General features: G+C 41.4%; 1 protein-coding gene across 1 annotated transcript in view; it reads right to left on the bottom strand.

Annotated features, from left to right (window-relative positions):
- MYO1F (myosin IF) overlaps positions 1-17689 on the bottom strand; it is a 95367-nt gene that overhangs the window by 17827 nt on the left and 59851 nt on the right. Inside the window, exons 8-19 of the mRNA XM_026681093.2 lie at positions 17395-17529; positions 16939-17071; positions 15752-15948; positions 15156-15236; positions 11326-11412; positions 10251-10337; positions 8165-8332; positions 5871-5956; positions 4722-4803; positions 3654-3760; positions 2928-3026; positions 742-886 (exon numbers count right to left, since the gene is read on the bottom strand). Coding sequence (XP_026536878.1) covers positions 742-886; positions 2928-3026; positions 3654-3760; positions 4722-4803; positions 5871-5956; positions 8165-8332; positions 10251-10337; positions 11326-11412; positions 15156-15236; positions 15752-15948; positions 16939-17071; positions 17395-17529 — 1407 coding nt within the window. The remainder of the gene's footprint in view (positions 1-741; positions 887-2927; positions 3027-3653; positions 3761-4721; positions 4804-5870; positions 5957-8164; positions 8333-10250; positions 10338-11325; positions 11413-15155; positions 15237-15751; positions 15949-16938; positions 17072-17394; positions 17530-17689) is intronic.

Below are 17689 nucleotides of genomic sequence, written 5' to 3' on the forward strand. Positions count from 1 at the left end.
TCAATGGGGAAGCCAGATTCACTTAACAACTGTGTTGCTTACTTAATGACTGCAGTGATTCGCTTAACAATTCTGGCAAAAAAGTGTCGTAAAATGGGGCAAAATTAATTTAACAACTGTCTCACTTAGCAACAGAAATTTTGGACTCTATTGTGGTCATAAGTTGAGAACTACCTGTATTCTACAACCCTGAACACAAATATTCTCCTTTATCGGTACTTATGCTTTTCCCTTTAGTAATGAATGAATGAATGAATGAATTCTTTATTGGCCAAGTGTGATTGGACACACAAGGAATTTGTCTTGGTGCAAATGCTCTCAGTGTACATAAAAGAAAAGATACATTCATCAAGAATCAACAATCATGTGGTACAACACTTAATGAAAGTCATAGGGTACAATAAGCAATCAAATCATACTAGGAAACAGTCAATATAAATCATAAGGATACAAGAGACAAAGTTACAGTCATACAGTCGGAAGTGGGAGGGGATGGGTGATAAGGAGTGATGAGAATATTAATAGTAATAGTAGTACAGACTTTGTAAATAGTTGAACAGTTTTGAGGGAATTATTTGTCTAGCAGAGTGATGGCGTTCGGGGAAAAACTGTCCTTGTGTCTAGTTGTTCTGGTGTGCAGTGTTCCTTGTAATTCAGTTTATAGATTATACTTTTTACGTAACCTCAACAATGCAAAAGGACCCCATTTTTCAAAAGAGCTAATAAGGTTGCTTCGCTTACCGACTCTGGATTCTTGACGAAAACCTTTGTACGGCCCATCTGGTACTGATCCACATCCATGTTGACGGACCTTAACAAGTGCTGGACTCCTTGGCGTTCATCTCCTCGCCACCTTGGCCAAGTTTCTGGAGTCAGGATGGCATACCTTAAGAAAGGAAGCAGATGTGTGTGCTCAGATAATAACCTGAAAGTGATGCTAACATGCGAGGAGTCCATGACTATAAATGTAACCAGTTTTTTTCAGAGTCATCAGGGTCCATTTAATTTTAGTGTGTGGGATGTGTGCAGATATGATGCTGGAAAAATGCTGTTCCTTTCCCCCCATTCCACTTCCTCTCTTTCAGAAAATAATCTAGTTTTCTTCTCTTGTTTTTCCCCAACCCAAGGATTTAAGTATGAAAGAGTGGAAACCTCAATTCCTGGCCAATTCTCCATCATCCATTCCCGGCCATCGACAGCTGCCAATTTCTGTCATCTTAACCGTTCTTAACCATTGACAGCAGTCAATTCTCCATCATCCATTCCTGGCCATTGACAACAGTCAATTCTCCTTCATTTATTCTTAGCCATTGACAGCAGTCAATTCTCCATTATCCATTCCTGACCATTGACCAAAGTCCAAATTTCATAATCCATTCCTGCCATTCACAAAAATAATTATCTGGAAGGAAGGTGGGAATGGCTTAATAACAGGGAGTTGTCCAGTCCACAGTTCCCCTAATTTGACTTAGGAGGTGAAGGTGAAGAATTTGAATTGATGAACGAGTCCCTTTTTCCTCCCAGCTAAACTGGACCAAAAGGTTGATTGTCCACACACATTATCCTACAGGGATTAGCTCAATCATAGTAAGACTGAATAACTCATGGTTTTAGGGCCTCCTGCATCCAGTTATTTTCCCTCTTTAGTTCTGGATAGGGGGGTACTACTCCAGACAAAATGGATGCATAATTTAGGAGTCTTCCTAGACTCACAGCTCCTGTTGGAGGAGCAAGTGGCAGCTGTAGCCAGGAGGACTTCTGCCCAACTTCATGTTGCGTGCCAGTTGTGTCTCTTCTTAAACCAGGAGGCACTAATCATGGTCACTCATACTTCAATCACCTCCCAAGTAGTTTACTGCAATATGTTTTACATAGAGCTGCCCTTGGAGAACACCCTGTTGTTACAATTATTCCAGAATGTGACAAACAATTATGGAGATATGTTGACATACCCATGGCACATTTTTGCTATGTGAGATGCACTGGCTCCCAATATGTTTTGGAGTGCAATTCAAGGTGTTGGTGGTCACCTAAAAAGACCTTCATGGCACTGAAAATTATCTGAGGAACTGCCTCTCTTCAGTGGTGTCTACCTGTCCCATCAGGTCCAGCAGAAGGGAGATGTTCTAGGTCCCACTAGAGAATATAATCTTGTGGGACCCAGGAAATGTATGGTTGCACCAGCCCTTTGGAAGACCATTCTATCCAAGATTAAGTTGATGCTTTGGAAAAGCACTCAAGACTTGGCTGTTTTCTGAGCACTGGTAGTTAGTTGAATGTGTGAAGTATTGGTTGGTTGATTGTTTTCAGTTGCCATTTTATGCTTCTTGTTTTTGGTTGCTATATTTCTTTTATTGATATTTTAAATATGATTAATTGCCAAAGTCATATTGTGAAATGGGTGTGTGTCTATAAATAATCTTATATCATCATCAATCATCAATCATCATCATCAGATTTGGAAGGGACCTTGGAAGTTGCTTTTCTCTTTGATTAGTTTCCATCTATTTAGTAGACAGTCTAAGGTTAAAGTTTTTGGGGTTTATATTTTTTGCCTTCTGATGTTTTGGGGAATAAGTTGGCCCTGTATTCTTTGTGGTAGTGTCTTAGATATTGGAATCCCATCTAGACTATCTAACCATCATATCATCTATTCTCTCTCTCTCTCTCTCTCTCTTCTCTTTCTTTCTTTCTTTCTTTCTTTTCTCTCTCTCTCATCCATCTATCTATCTATCTGTCTGTCTGTCTGTCTGTCTGTCTGTCTGTCTGTCTGTCTGTCTGTTTGTCTGTCTATCCATCCATCCATCCATCCACCCATCCATCCATCCATCCATCCATCCATCCATCCATCCATCCATCCATCTACCTACTTATATATCTACCTACCTATCATCTATCAGTCTGATAATAACAATCTAACTTCTTACCTTTGCAGGAATTTATGAAAGATTCTGCGATATGCAAATCCAGCTCGGCGGACTCGGATATTCTCCTTCAGTCCCAGGTACTCCACTTGGTGCTTCACCCTGCAAGATGTATGTGTAACATAGCAGGGGGATGTACCTCTCAAGGACATTAAGTTTATGAAAAATGCTAACGAGGGAAGAGGTCTTAGAAATGGGAGAGGCCAGGACAATTAGCAAGTACAGGTAATCCTTAACTTACAACCTTTGGTTTAGCAACTGTTCCAAGTTACAGTAGCACTGAAAAAAAATGGACGAACAATAGATCCTCACCCTTATGACCATCCTCTGTATCCCTATGGTCACATGATCAAAATTTTAGATGCTGAGCAACCCTCATGAATTTACAACGGGGATCACCATTTGTGACCTTCCCATCTGGTTTCTGACAAGCGAAGTCAATGTGTGGAGGGAGAGAGATTCACTTAAGGACCAACGGCAGGATTTACTTGAGAAACGGTAGTGATTTGCTTAACACGTGTGGCAAAAAAGTTTGCAAAGTCAGGTGTGGCTCACTTATAACAAACTTGCTCGCATCAGAAATTCTGGTCCCAGTTGTGGTCATAAGTCAAGGACTCCCTGTAGCAGGATTGATTAATATCTTAAATGCATTTTAAAGTTAAGTTTTGCTTTTGGTCCATGGTTTTGATATGGAGGTGCATACAGCATCAGAAACTCCTTCTCTCTTACCTACTCTCTTCCCAGTCTCGTGGCCTCTTCGTCTCGTTGGGTTTAATGCAACGGATATAATGAGGCGTACACTTCATCAGCGTTTTCACAAGATCATTGGCTTGTTTCTGGGGGAGATTCAAGATTCTTGGTGTTACCCAATCTGTCCCACCACATTTGGCTTCATATCACCAAGAATAAAGTCCTTTCCAAAGAATAAAGGGCCTCCCAGAATTCTCATTGTCAAATCTTCTCACTGAACTTTGAAAATTTAGTGAGAGCTGATATTGCCTTGAGATGTAATTATTGCATTAGGATTCCTGTCTATTACTGTATTTATTTACATACTTGTTTTTATCCTGCCTTTTTGTTTTTTATAAATTACCAAGGCAGCAAACGTACTCCTAAAGGTCCTTTTTCAACAGGCAGCTGGACTTTTTTTTTTTTCTTTGAAGACGTTTCACTTGTCATCCAAGACGCTTCTTCAGCTCTGATTGGATGATGCGGAATGGAAGAATTTATACCCCTTGCAGACAACTGGTCATTTGCATTCTTTTAGCAAGTAGTTAAGGTCACCTTGCTCTTTATCTGTGTCCTCAGGATGTGTAATGCAAATGGGTGTGGAGCCTTCTTGGAACGGTTGAAAGGACTGTGTTGTAGACTGGAGATTGATGGTGAATCCTTCCATTCCCCACCATCCAATCAGAGCTGAAGAAGCTTCTTGGCTGAGAAGTGAAACGTCTTCAAAAAAAAAATCAGAAAGTCCACAGTTGCCTCTTGAAAAAACACTTTTGGGACAACCATGATCTTGATGACTAAGAATCTCCATACTCCTAATTTCCCCACAACAACAACCCTGCAAGGTGGGTTAGATTAAGGAGGAGTGATTGGCCCAAAGTCACCCAGCTGGCTTTCATGTCTAAGACAGGACTATACGTCATAGTCTCCCAGTTCCTAGCCTAATGCTTTAACCACTAGACCTGTTCATTGACAAGCTACAGAGATTGCTTTTATTATCCTTAATTGCTTCCTAGCATCAGTTGATGGGGAACAAATTAAAAAAGAGCTTCCACTCCAATGAATATGTACCTTAATTTTGGATCCAGCTGTAGTGGGCCGTCCTTTTTTGTCTGCATCAAGTTTTTCTGGGAAAAGCATCCGGATGAAAGCACTAAGAATGGGAAAGAAAGTAAGAAAGAACTAGAATTTTGGAAATGGACATGTAAAAATAAACTACTGGTGCAGACTATGATTGTATTAAAGATGGTATTCTGAGGTATATGTAGGGAGCACAAAGGAATAAATCCTCCCTTGCTTTATATTCAGACTGACCCTGAATAAGTTAGTCCACTATCCGATAGCCATATATTCATCTAACATCCTCTTAATAAGAACAAAAACGGTATTGTTGCATAAGAAATCTTGTTGTTGAAAGAACATTATACCACAAATGCCACCATTTTAGGGTTATATAGTTGTGACTTTGATATGCTTATGGTACATAGTACACACACAGAAAAAGAGGTGGGTATTGCAAGATTTATGCTTTTAAATGCTGGTTGTATTTTATTCTGTTTCCATTTGTTTTTAGCTGTTAGCTGTTCAGAGTCACGTATTTGAGATGGGCAGCCATATACATTTACTGAATAAATAAATAAATTGGGATACCCTAATAGACTGCTTCTGCCAATCTGAGCAACACCTCCTCTCCCCAGACACATTGCTAATTTTATTTATTTATTTATTCATGTTTATGTGGTGTATATTGGAGGTGGAGACCCTTTGAGAGCTGTATGCAACAAAATTTCATTTTTATGTATGCCGATAAGTGTACATTCAAAGTGATAATAAAATTATTCTAAGTCTAGTCGTTTATCTCGCCCAGATTTGGGGATTATTTTTTGCCTCTTTAAATCAGGATTCCAAATTTGATTTGTGTCAGAACTACAATTCCCAGAATTCCAAGGTAGCATGTCCTGCACTAAGTGTCAACACATCTCATGGCACCAGCTTAAGCAAGTCTGCTTTCAAAGTTGTTGGAATAAAATTCCCATTCCTGACTCTTGGCTGTGTTGTCTGACGGGAATTGTAGTCCAAATCTTTCTGTTTTCCTTCTTTATGTGCTTTTGTTTTGGGGTAACACGATGATGCCTCAGAGAAGCTTTTAACCAAGAATAAAAAAAATGAAAAATACGACCAAGTGAGGTTTGGGGAAGAAAGCAGGAAAAACAGACTCACAATTCACTGCTTTGCATTAGTTCTATCAGGTCGGTGAAAAGCACATCCCGATTTCGTTCACAAAAGCCGTTTACGTCATAGGAGACCTGTGGTTAGGATAGATAGGCCAATGGTTAGCATTTTTGCCATCTCCAATTCCCGTTAGGCGTATGTGCTCTCTCATTACTTTCTTCAAATAAATCTACCCACTCCCAGTCTAGCACCTTCTCCATCGTACAGTAATCCTTGTCGGACAACCATTTATGCAGCAACCGTTTGAAGTTAGAGTGGCACTGTAGAAAGTTTCTTATGACTGGTTCTCATACATATGGAGCTGTGGTAGCGCAGTGGCCAGAGTGCAGTACTGCAGGCTACTTCTGCTGATTGCTGGCTGCCTGCAATTTGGCAATTCAAACCTCACCAGGCTCAAGGTTGGCTCAGCCTTCCATCTTTCAGAGGAGGGTAAAATGAGGACCCAGATTGTTGGGGGAAATTATGCTGACTCTGTAAACTGCTTAAGAGAGGGCTATAAAGCACTGTAAAGTGGTATATAAGCCTATGTGCTATTGCTATATCTCTGAGGCATTTCACTCCAGCATCTCTGAGGTCATGTGATTAAAATTGGGTCTCCTGGCAACAATTGCAGTGTCACAGAGCGGTATGATCACAACAAGCAAAGTCAGTGAGGGAAGCCAGATTCATTTCATCATTGTATGATTTGCTTCATAATCGCAGTGACTCACTTAAGAACTGTGGCAAAAAAGGTCATTAAATCAGGTGTCACTCACTTAACAACCTCCTGGCTTAGTAATGGAAATTCTTGACCCAATAATGACAGTACATCAAGGAATATTGCTTTTGTTCTTTTAGCATGGATGTGCATGGGTATACACACACACATAATCCTCACTTAAAGACCATTTGTTCAATGACCGTTCAAAGTCACAATGACTCTGAAAAAGGAGAATTGTGAACTGTTCCTCATAGTTGGAACCATTGCAGAATCCCATAATCACGTGATCACCATTTGTGACCTTCACTGCCAGCTTCTGCCCTCCATGCCATTTTTCCGTTTCTCTGCTTCTGCCTCCCTTTAACCTGATTTCTGATTGGCCAGAGATTCATCCATCTGGAGGAGTGACTTTGCAAAATGTGCCTCCCTGCTTCGGACCATTAAAGCAGCTACCTCCTTAGGAAGTCTCAGCATGGCAGAACAAGTTCCTGTCTGTGTGTAGGTCTGTGCGTTTGTGTGTTCTGGATCATGCGCTGCATTTATTGGGGCTCTCAACACACATTCAGGTCTCTGAAATCAAGAGGTCCCAAGGATGTTGCTGCTTTAATGGGTCTAGGAAGGATGCTTGGCTCACAGAAAGATGCTTTCTGCAAATACTTCTTATATGTGGGGTCCGTGGTGCTCTCTAAGCTGGGTTATTTCCTTGCAGATGTTTCCTTGCCAAACTAGGGAATGAATGAATGAATGAATGAATGATTCTGACAAATGAAGTCAATGGGGAAGCCTGCAGGAGATTGCAAATGCTGATCTCCCAAATGGGATTCACTTTATGACAGCAGCTGGAACTGTTACAGCTACCAGGTTGTCACGCTTTCTGGTCACATTGCTCAGCGATAAGTTCCCAAACCCAATTATCAAGCACTACAGGTAGATATATACACCCATATATATGATCAATTTAAACATAATTTTAACTGATCTGAATTCAGTTTACACAGAAACACACATACACAGAACAACAGAGTTGGAAGGGACCTTGGTGGTCTTCTAGTAGTTTCCTGCTGAAGCAGGAAATCCTATATCATTTCAGACAAGAGGTTGTCCAATCTCTTCTTAAAAACCTCCCGTGAAGGAACACTCACAACACAAGGCAAGTTGTTCCATTGATTAATTGTTCTCCCTTCACTTATTTCTAAATTGGTTCTCTCCTTGATTAATTTCCATCCATTGCTTCTTGTTCTGCCTTCAAGTACTTTGGAGAATAGATCGGGATATTGGAACACTGCTATCATATCATCCCTACTCCGTCTCTTCACTACACTAGGTAGTGTATTCCTGCAACTGTTCTTCAAATGTTTTAGCCTCCAGACTCCTAATCAGCCTTGTTGCTCTTCTCTGCACTCTTACTAGACTCTCAACATCTTTTTTACATTGTGGTGACCAAAATTAGAGGCAATACAAGTATGTGCAACCCACAGCACAACAGAGTTAGCAATTTTCAGCCCAGAAACTGGAGAAGCCAAAGTGAAAGGAGGAAGGAAGGAAGGGGAGACAAGGAAGGATAGTGGGGAACGCGGGAGACCTTGCCAGCATAGTGGTGGATGATGAATCCTGAACTGGAGCCGTTGAAATGCTCGTGGGTCCCCACTCCAGACTGGAGCTTCTGCAGCAAAGTCTGGTCGGCCCCCTCGCCCTTTGCATACACGGTAGCGCAAACATCATCTAAGATGCTCATAATTCCAGGAGGATTCTGGAAGTGAGAGACAAAGAGTGAAGGAGTGAAAATGTGGCCTCTCCATCACAAAGGAGCTTTTTTTCAAGAAGCAACTGGGCTTTCTTTGTTTTTTGCCTTGAAGAGGTTTCGCTTCTCATCCAAGAAGCCAGGGGTGGGATTCTACCGGTTCGCACTTATTCGCTAGAACCGGTTGTTAACATTCTAAGCAGTTCGGAGAACCGGTTGTTCGAAGAAATTACTGGCCTAATCCTGTAAGGAAGGCAGGAAGGAAACATTCTGGTGTTGCTTACAGAAACTGCCTCTCCGTTAACCCTTATTACATTCTTGGCAGGACTAGAATTCCTGTTTCAGAAACGTCTCTGGAGTTTTTTTCCCCTCCTTTGCTGGTACTTTGCTTGTGTGGACTGACCATTCAATGTTACAATGGCACTGAAAAAAGTAACTTATGACCATTTTTCACACTTACGACTGTTGCAGCATCCCCACAGTCATGAGGCCAAGCGAGGAGATGCGTGCCTCGATGTGAGTGATATTGAGTTGGCCACACCCAGACAATAACATGACCACCAAGCCACGTCCACCCATTCACATGATCACCAAGCCACGCCCACCAACTAAGCCATGCCCACAGAACCGGTTGTTAAAAAACTTGAATCCCACCCCTGCAAGAAGCTTCTTCAGCTCTAAGAGCCAGTTCTTCAGTCAGAACTGAAGAAGCTTCTTGAATGAGAAGCAAAACATCTTCAAGGAAAAAATGAAGTCCAATTGTCTTTTGAAAAAAGCTCCTTTGGGACAACCACGACCTGGATGATTGAGAATCTTCATGGGGCATTGAGTCTCTCCATCCTGTTCAAGATGGCAGGATTGCTTGACTCCAAATATGGCAAATTCAAAATTGCGCTTAAATTGGTTGTAAAATGTATTATTAAGAAATGGGTAAAATGGGCTTCTGTTTCTATAACTCCACTTGTATGCATTTGTTGTTCGTTTTCAGATACAGATGTTTTATTTTCCCAGCTGATAGCAAAAATCTTTAAAGACTTCTCTCGGCAGTTGTAATTTATCTGTCTTTTGTATCATTTTAATCCTGGGAGTCGAAGCCCAGACATCTTAAAGTTACTGAAGTTGAGAAACACTGTTCTAAAGCAGTAAAAATGTATTGATTTATAAAATGTATAGGCCGACCATCTTACCTGAAGGTAATTCTGAGGTAAGAAATAGTAATTCCAGGCAGGAAACAAAGTTAAATTTATGTTTAGCCCACCCAGAGTCTCTTTGGATAGTGAGATGAGTGGCGTATAAATTAAACAAATGAATATATAAGTAGGAGTCTCCAAGATTTCTTTTTTAGAGAGTAATGGAATGCTCAAAATTTTTTTTAAATGAATTTTAGGCAAGAAGAAGGCATGTGTCAACTCATAAAATATTTCTATGGTCTTTTTAGAGTTGCCAACAGAAGGGGGGGGGGCAGTGCAGCAATTTGCAAACCGAAACTGCATTCCATTTTCAAACATAGCAACTAGGTGACTGAAGTTTCTGCCACGCAAAATTCCAACTGGAGAGCATGATTGATGACTCTTGGCTACGGATGTGTCCCGTTGGAGAATATGAATTATGATACACCCAGCGGGTGTGAGAAAACCGGGGTCAAGGGTGACGATGAATTGTGTGTCTCAGTCAGCTATACCCAGGCAGTGCCGGACAGTTTAACTCCCAATAAATCCTTTTTAAGTTTTGGAAGTTTGGCTCGAGACTCATGATTTAAATGGGGGTAACTCTCGGAATCCTGACAGCATGGATGTTTCATTATTTTATGGGGAAAAACAAGGCCTTTTAAGAATTTAATTCAACTAGAATAAAGTAGTAACACCATCCCCAGCTCAAGCCCCAGACCTCAACAAATCCACACTCTCCTCCTCAGTCCTTCCCTTACCACTTTGTTTTCAATGAGATCACACACAACTTTGTTGTTGAAATATTCAATTGGGGTCCACTTGATGCCTTCCTGCACATACTCTTCCTAGGGCAAGGGGAGAGATTGTTTTTAAAGAAGCAATTCATGCACATTTAAAGAACAGTAAAAAAAAAAAAAAAAAAGAGGGTCTAGTTAAGAATACCATTCTGTACCTGTCTGGTTAAGAATACTTTTCTGATCTGATAATCTCACAGATCAGAACAGAATAACAGAGTTGGAAAGGACCCTGGAGGTCTTCTAGTCCAACCCCTTGCTTAATCAAGAAACCCGATACCTTTTCAGACAAATGGTTGTCCAATTGATTCTTAAAACCTCCAGTGATAGTACATCCATAACTTCTGGAGGCCAGTCGTTCCACTAATTTTTCTAAAACGGTCAGATAATTTATCCTTAGTTCTAGGTTGCTTTTCTCCTCGATTAGTTTCCATTCATTGCTTCTGGTCCTGCCTTCAGGTGCTTTGGAGAATAGCTTGACTCCTTCTTCTTTGTGGCAACCCCTGAGATATTGGAAGACTGCTATCATGTCTCCCCTAGTCCTCCTCTTCTTTAGACAAGACATACCCAATTCTTGCACTGTTCTTCATATGTTTTAGTCTCCAATTCCCTAATCACCTCTGTTGTTCTTCTTTGCGCTCTTTCTAGAGTGTCAACGTCTTTTTTATGTCATGGAGACCAAACCTGAATGCAATATTTCAGGTGTGGCCTTATCAAAGCATTATAAAGAAACTAATATTTCACATGATCTTGGCTCTGTTAATGCAACCTAGGACTGCAATTTTCCTGAACCTGATGCCTTCCTGATGTGGTGGAACTAAAACCCCTGGAGTTCCCAGTCAACCTTCTAGGAATTCATGGAGATGCTATCCCCAAATATCCTAATCTGGAGATATAGATCCATCTCCAGGTTAATCTCCATATAGATCCATCTCCAGGTTAGGATAGGTTGGGTCACAAGTGGCCAAGTGGAGACCTAACCACAGAATCCACAGCCTACCCTCAAAGGAATTTGTAGCTCCTCTCACACCAAACTCACCTGCTCTGCTTTAAGTGTCAATTCAATGAAGATCTGTTGAAGTTTTTCATTCACAAAGTTAATGCAGAATTGTTCAAAGCCATTTCTCTGAAGATCAAGGGAATATGAAGCAAGGAAGAGAGAACAGTTTGCAAAAGGAGGCAGTTAGTTGACATTCCATTCAAGTTCCAGATTTGGATAAAAGAAATGGGGGAAACTGTGTGGATCACAGATTCCAAATCAGTATGTCTCAAGCCAGCAAAAGTACACGGGAAGCTTCCCATTGCTAAGAATTTATTCTTTCATAAGATAGAGTCAGTATGATCTCATGGTTAAGGCACCAGACTAGAAAGCAGGAGATTGAGAATTCAAATCCTGCCTTAGTCATGAAAGCCAGCTGGGTGATTTTGGCTAGTTATTTGGCCCAACCCACCTCGCAATATTGTTGTGGGGGAAAAAAGAGGAGGAAGGTGTGTTGGATATGTTTGCCACTTTTGGTTGTTTCTAAAATAACAATAAAGGTGGGATACAAATAAATAAGTAAGAAATAAATGACCGACCATTGAGAATAACCAACAATTAAAATTGGAGTGGTCCCAACATTTTCAGAGCTTTTCTTTGTTTCTGCTTAAACATAACAAAAGATTCATATTCTCTCAGCACCTCCTAGTTGAGTGATGTGGACAATATTATGCTGATTAGGTGAAATTGAACCTTGATTGGGCTTGGGTCCAGGGGTGGGCTTCAAATTTTTTAGCAATATTAATATTATTAATATCATTAATATTAATATTAATGATAGATTTGAATTGGTATGGATTGTTGTTTTAATTATATTACATATTTATAATCTTTTCTTTTTAAAAAAATATAGTGTGTAACTTTAGAATGTTCTAAGCAGAATCCAAATGGAAGTTATGTACTATACTAAGTACCGTATTTGCCGGCGTATAAGATGACTGGGCGTATAAGACGACCCCCAACATTTCCACTCAAAATATAGAGTTTGTTATATACTCGCGCGTATAAGACTACCCCTCTTCCGCACACCTTCCACATACCAAATAAAAGGTAAAAGAACATCAGATTTGATTTCAACATGTTAATTTATATTCAAATGCTTATGACATGCAGGAAAACTCACAAGGCTGTGAAAGTATGCCAAATAATAGAACATAAGTAATTTTCCGATTCAGAGCAGGTTATAGTTCATAGTTTTATAAAATGTGTGTGTGTGCCTAAATTTCAAATTACCCATTTACCATGACTTGTCATGGACAGGCAACTTTATTAAAAGAATTCTATTTCAGCTAAGCCAGAAAGACACAAATATGGCCTGCAGAAGCATAATTTTCACTCTGATATTAATTGTGGCAATGTTGCATTTTAAACTAGCCATGATTAATTATATCCAAATTTTCACACCCACACTCCCCTTCCTTTAGCTTTCTGAAAACCCCACATTTGCAGATCCCATTTTAGCAATGCATCTAAGATTTGACTTGCCAGCCACTATCATTAAATTATGCTTGCTAAAATATGAACTGAAATATGAACTGAAATATGAACTACCCTGCAAAGCTGCCCATAATGAAGATAAGTTGATCTTGATGTCAATCCTCCTCAGCCTTTCACTTGTCTTTTACTTGATACCGCTGCCAAACCTGCTTTTCCATCGATACCAGAGTAAAAGGTGACATTGCTCCCGCAGCAAGAGAAGGCAATGTGGGATGTGAGAAAGAGGAGAAATCGCAGTGAAATTAAGGAAATTAGGCGTTTGTGTTTTTTTCCTTTCCCCTTCGGGACTGGATCTAGAAAGTTGTCATTTTAACATGATCGCTCCCCTTCTTCTCTTCCCACCCCCAACCTCTGTTTCGTCTTTAAAGATAAAAAGACACCCATTCTGCTTTATTGTATCTGACATAGTGGGCTTTAGTTCAGAAGCTGATGTCACTCAACAGGCAAGTCCTTTCGAAAACGCCAGGCCCTGCCTGGTCTTACCCAACGCTGCTTGCCAGGGATCTGGCAGGAAAGAAGGAGTTCCAGATCCTTTTTCTTTCTAGCCTCTCCACCTGCCTTTCCCGAGTCCATCCAAGGACGCGCCTGAAAACCAGGTTGATTCTGGGTAACGCCTAAGCCCCAGAGGCGGGTCCGATCAGTCCCTTCGCCCAGCTCCACAAAAGGTGAAATCGCCAGCGAAGCAAAACAAACGGAAGGAAGAAACCGAGCAAGCCGGGTCAAGAGCTGCGCTACCTCTAGCTGAGCCTTAGCGGTAGTAGGGACCCACATCCCACCTCCGCCCCACCTCAGCGAGAGGGAGCCGGCCGGATTGCGGGCGTAATCCCTCCCTGGCAGAGCTACGGGTAACCCGACGCTCAAGGCTACAACTGAATGCAAAGTCCCCGCTCTGAGATCTGCAGCTAATTTACGAGGAACCGTTGCACCGCCAGCGCCTGCTATGACCTCAAGGAGAGGGAGAATCGAGCCTCCTCACCAACAAGGCGAAGAATATACCCGTGTTTGCCGGCGTATAAGACGACCCCCACTTGGAGGCATGTTTTTCAGGGCAAAAAAGTCGTCTTATACGCTGGCAAATACGGTATTATAAATTTAGGGGAAAGAGATAAAGGCGTCATACTCCAATCAGTGTACAGGAGAAATTTTGTTTAAAGGGAAAAGATAATAGATAGCTGGAAACAGGACAGACAAAGAATAATAAGCATAATGATCTAAACTGAGATGAGATAAATAAAATAAAATTAAGAAAGTTAAAAGAGGGGAGAAGCTATATAGAAAATGTAAAATGGCAATAAGCTATGGAATGGTATACAAAATGAGCATGAATTTGAATTTGTGTCTGTACGAAGAGATGTAACCTGGGATCAAGCTGCTTTCAGAAAAGATGTTTTATGTTTTTATGTTTTATGATTTGTTTGTCTGTGTATTGTTTTTGAAAATCAATAAAATTTGTTTAAAAAAAAATTTTTTTTTAGCAAGGGGTTCTCTGCCTGGTTGCTGGGTGGGCGTGGCCATGGTAGGCATGACCTAGTCGGCCTCCTGCACCATGGTGGGGGAGGTTTGCCCTCCCCGGGCTCCAGAGGCTCTCTGGAAACTGGAAATGGGCTCATTTCCGGCCTTCCTGAACATCCAGGAGGCCCATTTTCCACCCTCCCCGAACCTCCAGTTCCTTTACCTGCATCCAAAATGGGCCCTGTGGGGACTCCTGGGAGGGGTGGGGCGGGGTGGATGGGGCCAGCCAGGTGTGGGATTTGGGGGTTCTCCTACCTGCACAGAATCTCCTGAACCCCTGTGAATCCCCAGCAGCCCACCCCTGCTTGTGTCATGGTGAACAAAAATGGGCCAAAACTTACCAATTCTGTCCTTAACGGAATTACACTGGACAGGGAATGGTGTCTGTTGTATGCACATGACTTGAGACTAGTAATGCCACCCAAACCTTTTTACTTTACCAAAAAGTATTACTTTGTAATCCTCACTTAACAACCTTACATTTAGTGACTGTTCACTATGATGGGACTGGAAAAAATGACTTATCACCATTCTCGCACTTATGACTGTCACAGCACTGTCTTGGTCACATGATTGTAATCCAGGCACTTGGAATCTGACCCGGATTTCCAACCGTTCCAATTTATTGGTTTAGTCATTTATTTATGGCTCCTTAGATATTAAAATTAACAATGAATATTTTGTCTTTTAGTTTTGTTTACTAAACTAAGTTAAATGATACGACCAACTGGACAACGGTGTCTTTGGGGTACAGAAACATTTCTGAGTTCAGAATTTTCTCAAAAGCCAAGACCACTGGTTTCTCAGTAACACAGACCTACCTTGAATATTTCAAAACCGTAAATGTCTAGGACACCAATGCTGTATTCTTCTTTTGGTTTCCGAATGGCTCTGTTGATGGACTGGAAGTGAAGAGAAAGAATTACTAGCTGCAAAAAATATAGAATTTTATTACCAGAGGCCACATCACTTCAATATTGGCATTGAGTGATAAAAAAATATGCCATCTGGTAGACAAGAAACCAAATTCCCAATATGATACCCATTTTTCAAACAAAACAAAGAAAAAAGGCGTATTTCCCTCTATTTCTAGCATTCAAAGACATATGGGTGTTAAACAGGCCACTGTTTTCCTGAGAAAATCTTAGTCCTTCTCATGTTGAGTAAGTCCTTCTTTCTGATTTGATCTTCAAAACAAAAACAAAAAACCATAGAGTTGGAAGAGACAAATAAGACACCATTGTATTCAACATTTTCCAATGAGTCCAGTTCTGTCTTACTGCTCAAAACACCATAGAGTTGGAGTATCCCTCTCAGTTATTAAAGACAGAAATGGCATGAGCCAACCAGTCATCAATTTGTTCCTCACTCCATCCCAAAGGTCCCCCTGCCCCCAGCACAGAACAAGGTTGCATACCTCAACGAGGAAGTCAAAGACCCGGGAATAAAGGCCTTTGGCTAGGGCATCACGAGTATAAGATGCTTGTTCTACATTGAGGGTTACGTTAATGGACTCTGACTGGCCACCCCATTTGCTGTCCATTTTCCGACTGGTGAGTTTCTCATCTAGGCGGTCCTTGTCAATTCCCAAAAGATAAGCAGGAAAAGCTAGCACTGAAGTGAGGAAATGGGAAAAAAAAAAACCTCCTTTGGCATCTCTGGATAACAGGATATGTCAACATATATAACATTTGCTCATGTTCCAACACCTTGAATTGGGGCATGTGTAGGGAGTAAAGAAAGCAACCTTGATGGAGATATATAGGATCTGTTGAAAGTCCAGAAGAGATAATATTTGGAAGTAGGTCAGACAGATACCTCCCTAATTCACTGGAGTACAGATAGTCCTTGACTTATAACCAGGGGTGGAATTCTACCGGTTCACACTGGTTCTATAGAACTGGTTGTTATGATTCTGTGCAGTTCAGAGAACCGGCAAAATGTGCCCCTGGCTAGCCCTGCCCCTCTCCACCTGCCCCTTCCCTCCCTGCCCAGTCAGTCCTTATCGCGCATGCGCAACATTGCGTGCATGCCTGACATCACTGACTGCGTTCTTCCTCACCCAGTCACTCCTTAAGGTATTTCTTTTCCCCCCCCCTCCCGACAGTCATCTGTTCCTATGATCAGCTGTACTGGGATTCCCCCCCGCTTACTTACTGCTTCACCCAGGAGGCTTCCCTGAGGCCCAGAAAGGCCCCAAAATTGGAGGGGGCAGAGGGTGCGCTCATCTCCATTTTTTGCCTTCCTGAGCCCCAGGGAAGCTTCTTGGGAGCAAAAGGACACCCCCAGGAGGCTTCCCTGAGTCCCCAAAGGCCCAAAAAATGGGATGGGGGGGGTGCTGCCAAAAAAAAAGAAGTCACGCCCACCCAGTCACAAGGCCATGCCCACCTAGACACCTCACAGAACCACAAATTTTGTTACCAAATTTGAACCCAACCCCTGCTTTTCTTCTTTTCCCAGTCTTAAAATATGTTTTTGTAACCATCAGCACATATTTTTTTTCCCCAAGCTCATCTTTATGGCTCTTCACATTACCATTGAACATGTCAGAATTAATATTCACAGATGAATGAATTTTATCCCCATTAACTGGTAGCTACTTACAGTCTGAATTCTCCACTTGGGCGTAATTCCCTTTCTCCTCAAAACTGATATTCCCTAGATGGAGAATACCAGCTACAATCTGTAGGACAAGTTGCTTATCTTGGCCTGTGATGCCAATCACATCCATGGCACTCTGGAGAGAAAGAGAGAGAGGAGAGAGAGAGGGGGGATGTAGAGAAGAAAGAGGAAGAAGGTGAAAGGGGTAGGAAGGAAGGAAAAGAAAAACACGGAACAGAGGGAAGGGAAGAGAGAGGAAAAAAAGAAAAAAGAAAAGAAAGAAGGGAGGAAGGGAAGGAGGAAGGAAGGGAAGAAAGAAAGAAAGATTATTTGTGGGTTTCAGGTGCAATGTTTAACATGACTGAAAATATTACCTTTATTGGGTAATGGACTCTGGGCAGCATTCAAAACATGAAAAAAAACCCTAATGATGAGCCTTGTAAAATAATGGTCCCTTACCATGGTCTCATGGAATTCACTCCGATCATCTGTGCCATCCACTTGATAGGTCTCCGACTGGCTTAAATAATAATAATAATCTGGGCTCATAATGCCCAGGTTGTGTTTCTGATCTTGGGAAGCACCTTCAATAAGCTAGAGAAAGAAATAGATAAAGACATGAGACTGATGCATTACCATGTTGAATTCTTCAGGACCCTGTCAACAACTTTTGTTAAAGATTGCAGACTCTCCAAGGTTATTTCATGGGATCCAAATTGTAGAGAGGCAATTGATGGATTCAGAAACAAACACG

The sequence above is a fragment of the Notechis scutatus genome, chromosome 1 (genome assembly GCF_049901735.1).
Source record: "Notechis scutatus isolate UNSWTSFEM ecotype Mainland chromosome 1, rNotScu1.2, whole genome shotgun sequence".
NCBI lineage: Eukaryota > Metazoa > Chordata > Lepidosauria > Squamata > Elapidae > Notechis > Notechis scutatus.